This window comes from Hippocampus comes, unplaced genomic scaffold, assembly GCF_001891065.2.
Source record: "Hippocampus comes isolate QL1 unplaced genomic scaffold, H_comes_QL1_v1.1 scaffold269, whole genome shotgun sequence".
Lineage (NCBI taxonomy): Eukaryota > Metazoa > Chordata > Actinopteri > Syngnathiformes > Syngnathidae > Hippocampus > Hippocampus comes.
The window spans coordinates 202,129-205,585 of record NW_017805376.1 but is presented as its reverse complement, the minus strand read 5'-3'; the positions used below and the strand labels follow the sequence as shown (position 1 = coordinate 205,585).

Genomic DNA, 3,457 nt, shown 5'->3' with positions numbered 1-3,457 from the left:
TTGCGTGTGTACGTTGATTTTTCCCTCGCTACTGGTTCCAATGCACTCTCCACTAACGACACGCTACTCATCTGACTGTATGCCACTCCAAAACTTCGCCCATGCATCCCTCCCCCTTCGTCAGCATGATCCTGGCTGACACCACAGGTGTCAAACTCAAGGCTCGGGGTCAAGATCTGGCCCGCCACATCATTTTATGCGCCCGCGAAAGCAAATTGAAGATGGCAATTTTCATGATGCTTGCTAAAATCTCTCCCAAAATTTCTAATTCTCATTTGTAATAAGAGTAAGCATTTTCTTGTTACCAAACCCCTTAATACAGTAACTTAAACAATTGAAGAATCAACCGTTATTCTTGACTTATTTATATGGTTTCAGTCATAACGGCCCTCCAAGTGAAACTGTAACTAAAATCTGGCCCACGACAAAAATGAGTTTGACACCCCTGGTGGCAGTTGGTGTAAGATACACCAACTGCCACCTGCTGGACAGGTTTTAAATGATTTCCATCCAGACAGGCCTAATCCTTAGTCACAGCCTGCAACAGACCCTTCTGCACTCTACGACGCTAAAAAAAAAAAAAAAAAAAGGAAATGATGTATACAGACATCATGGGTAGGCGGTTGTAGTGGCTTGGCATACGGGGAGTAAAATATATTGTCTTTGTTGTGTATTTCATTAAATAAAGGTTTAGCATGATGTGCAAATCTTGTATTCTGCTTTTCTTTCACACAATGTCACAACTTCACTGGAATTGGGTTTTTGGATCTGTCTTTCATCCATCCATCCATCTGTATATAAAACATGAGCAAAGCAAATTTTTAAATTAAGTTTTACTCAAAATATTTGAATGAAGCAGACAATTGTCATTAAACAAAGATGCACTTAATTAATTTCGATATGTTAATTTACTGTCATTAGTACATTTGATGCAGAAGAAAAATGTTAAAATGTTGAGGCACAAGTGAAGACTTAAAAAGGAGACACACATGGTCAAAATTGTTGCAGAGCCCATTAAAATATTGAAAATACAGACTGACAATGGATTCCTTTTTTTTCTTCTCTTAAATGTGAAAAAAAGGTTTACTGCAACAAAATCTCTGTTAGGTGTCTAATTTCAGTAAAATATTTGACCTACACACAAACCAGGCACAACCAACAATGTCCATCAACAGTAACAAATATCTCATGGCAGTCTCTTCAATTGATATCACAACAACTTTGCATGGATTATAGTATACAAGTTGGCTTTCAGACCTTGATAATTAAATATTTTCTTGTGAATTGGGGGGCGGGGGGAACCAACATTTTGGATGTTAATACCTTTCTATTAAAAAGTGAACAAAACGTATTTTTTGTTGTTTTGTTCCAGAGAAGCTCTCATTGAAATTACTCCAGTTTGACATCTCCTTTCAGCTTCCTCTTGACACGCGAGTATGGGCTTAATGTGTCATCCATGATGAAGTCATACAGCACTTTCACCCACGATGTGTATTGAGGAAGGTCATCATAATACTCTGCAGCTATTTTCTTCACCTGCAAAATAGGAATAGAATAAATGAGAATTAGGAGAAAGGGCCAACGTGCACAGGCTAAAACTGACCATTGTATTAGTAAAGAAAACTCACATGCGATCAACTACAGTACCTACATTTGCAGTATTTTGAAGTGTGCCATAGAAATGACATACAAAAACTCCCTGATAAGAAATAATTTTTTTCAACAATCATGTTGAATTATGGCGCATAAATTTTGATGCCAATTGGTCATGTTTTTTGGACATTGAGTTAATTTTCTGCCTCTTTGAGGCGACGAGAGGCAACCTTACAATGTGAATATAGAGGTAACACTATATTATACTACTTACAAACGTCTCTTCATACGAAATTTTCAAGTTACGAAACGCCTCAACAGGAAAATATTGCCTCTTGTTAACGAAATAAATTGAGATACAAAAGGTAAAAATACAGTATGGGCTGCTCGTCGCAGCTCCGAGTTTCCTGAATGCAACATACTTGTAGCTGCTCTGTCATTGGCTATTACCTGGCATCTTCCTGGCATCCCGTTGGCTAAGATCAAACTACATTACGAGTCCATGTGTCTACGTGTGTAGATAGATATGTGTCTATGTCACGTCCTCGTCATTCGCCCCTCGGGCCATTAGGCGTTCCGATAGCTTTTCGTAAATGTGAATCAACCAGAAAAGTGTTCACCACTCCGCCAATCGCTCACAATGCTGATATTTGCCTTGGACATTTTCGAAGGAGGCGGCCCGGTGGTCGAATGGTTAGCGTGTCGACCTCACAGTGCAGTGGTCATGGGTTCAGTCCCGGTTCTGGCCTTCCTGTGTGGAGTTTGCATGTTCTCCCCGTGCCTGTGTGGGTTTTCTCCGGGTACTCCGGTTTCCTCCCACATTCCATAAACATGCATGTCGGGCTGATTGAACACTCTAAATTGCCCCGAGGTGCGAGTGTGACTGTGAGTGCGGATGGTTGTTCACCTCTGGGTGCCCTGCGATTGGCTGGCAACCGGTTCAGGGTGTCCCCCACTCCCCGCGACCCTTGTGAGGATAAAGTGGATCGGAAAATGAAAATGGATGGATTTTCAAAGGATTGTGAAAAGCCGACAAAAGGAAACGTCCTTGGATCGGTTCTTTACAAAACGCCAGGCAAAAACCACTTGTGAGAGAGACCATGAACTAAAGAGGGCAAAAAATGATGAGGACGCAGTTAAGTTAAATAACCATCATTTTTATTCTTAATCTCTTCTTTGTTTTTTACATTATGCACCACTCTCATTTATTGTGCAATAATCTGATTGTAACATGTATTTGTTACATATTTTGATGCATCTTTATGCTTTAGAAAACATTTTTGTCAGAATTTTGGGGGGGCTTGGAACGAATTAGGGCATTTACACGGAAAACGCATCTCTACGTACAAAATTTTCTAGCTAAGAAATTTCTTCCAGAACATTCATTTCGAACGTAGAGGTACCACTATAGAACAAATAATATTGTCTTGTTCTAACAATGATTATCACACGCCTCCATAAGTTCACGTTAATGTTGGTGAGGAACTATCCTGGTTTTCGTACGTAATGCCAGCGTAATGGACTAGTTGCACAACATTGCATCGTACGCAGGTTCGCTACGTGAGCCAGTAACTAAAATTATGACAATACTCAATGACACTATTGGACACTTTTATAGCAGAGGAGACCAAGAAATAAATGCAAAATGAACAGCATCGTGTCACAGCACTAACAGGATAATCGAAAATTTAGTCTTTTATATTGGATGTGCTTCCACTACATTTGGAGATAGCTTGACAGGCTAAGGAGCAGCAGAGACGAATATAGATGTCATGCTAACAATCAAATTAAAAGGGGGGAGGCATGGATTTTCACAATTATACCCAAAAATAAAGTTAGTGATCTTAATATATGATTACATTTT

The 3,457-nt window shown here is 39.7% G+C and overlaps 1 protein-coding gene across 2 annotated transcripts in view; it reads right to left on the bottom strand.

Moving 5' to 3' along the window:
- Nucleotides 1-818: 818 nt before the first annotated feature.
- The window catches only part of degs1 (delta(4)-desaturase, sphingolipid 1), an 18,996-nt gene continuing 16,357 nt past the window's right edge, over nucleotides 819-3,457 (bottom strand). For both annotated transcript variants that reach the window (XM_019872100.1, XM_019872099.1), the window contains exon 3: nucleotides 819-1,536. In XM_019872100.1, coding sequence (XP_019727659.1) covers nucleotides 1,390-1,536 — 147 coding nt within the window. In that variant the 3' untranslated portion in view covers nucleotides 819-1,389. The remainder of the gene's footprint in view (nucleotides 1,537-3,457) is intronic.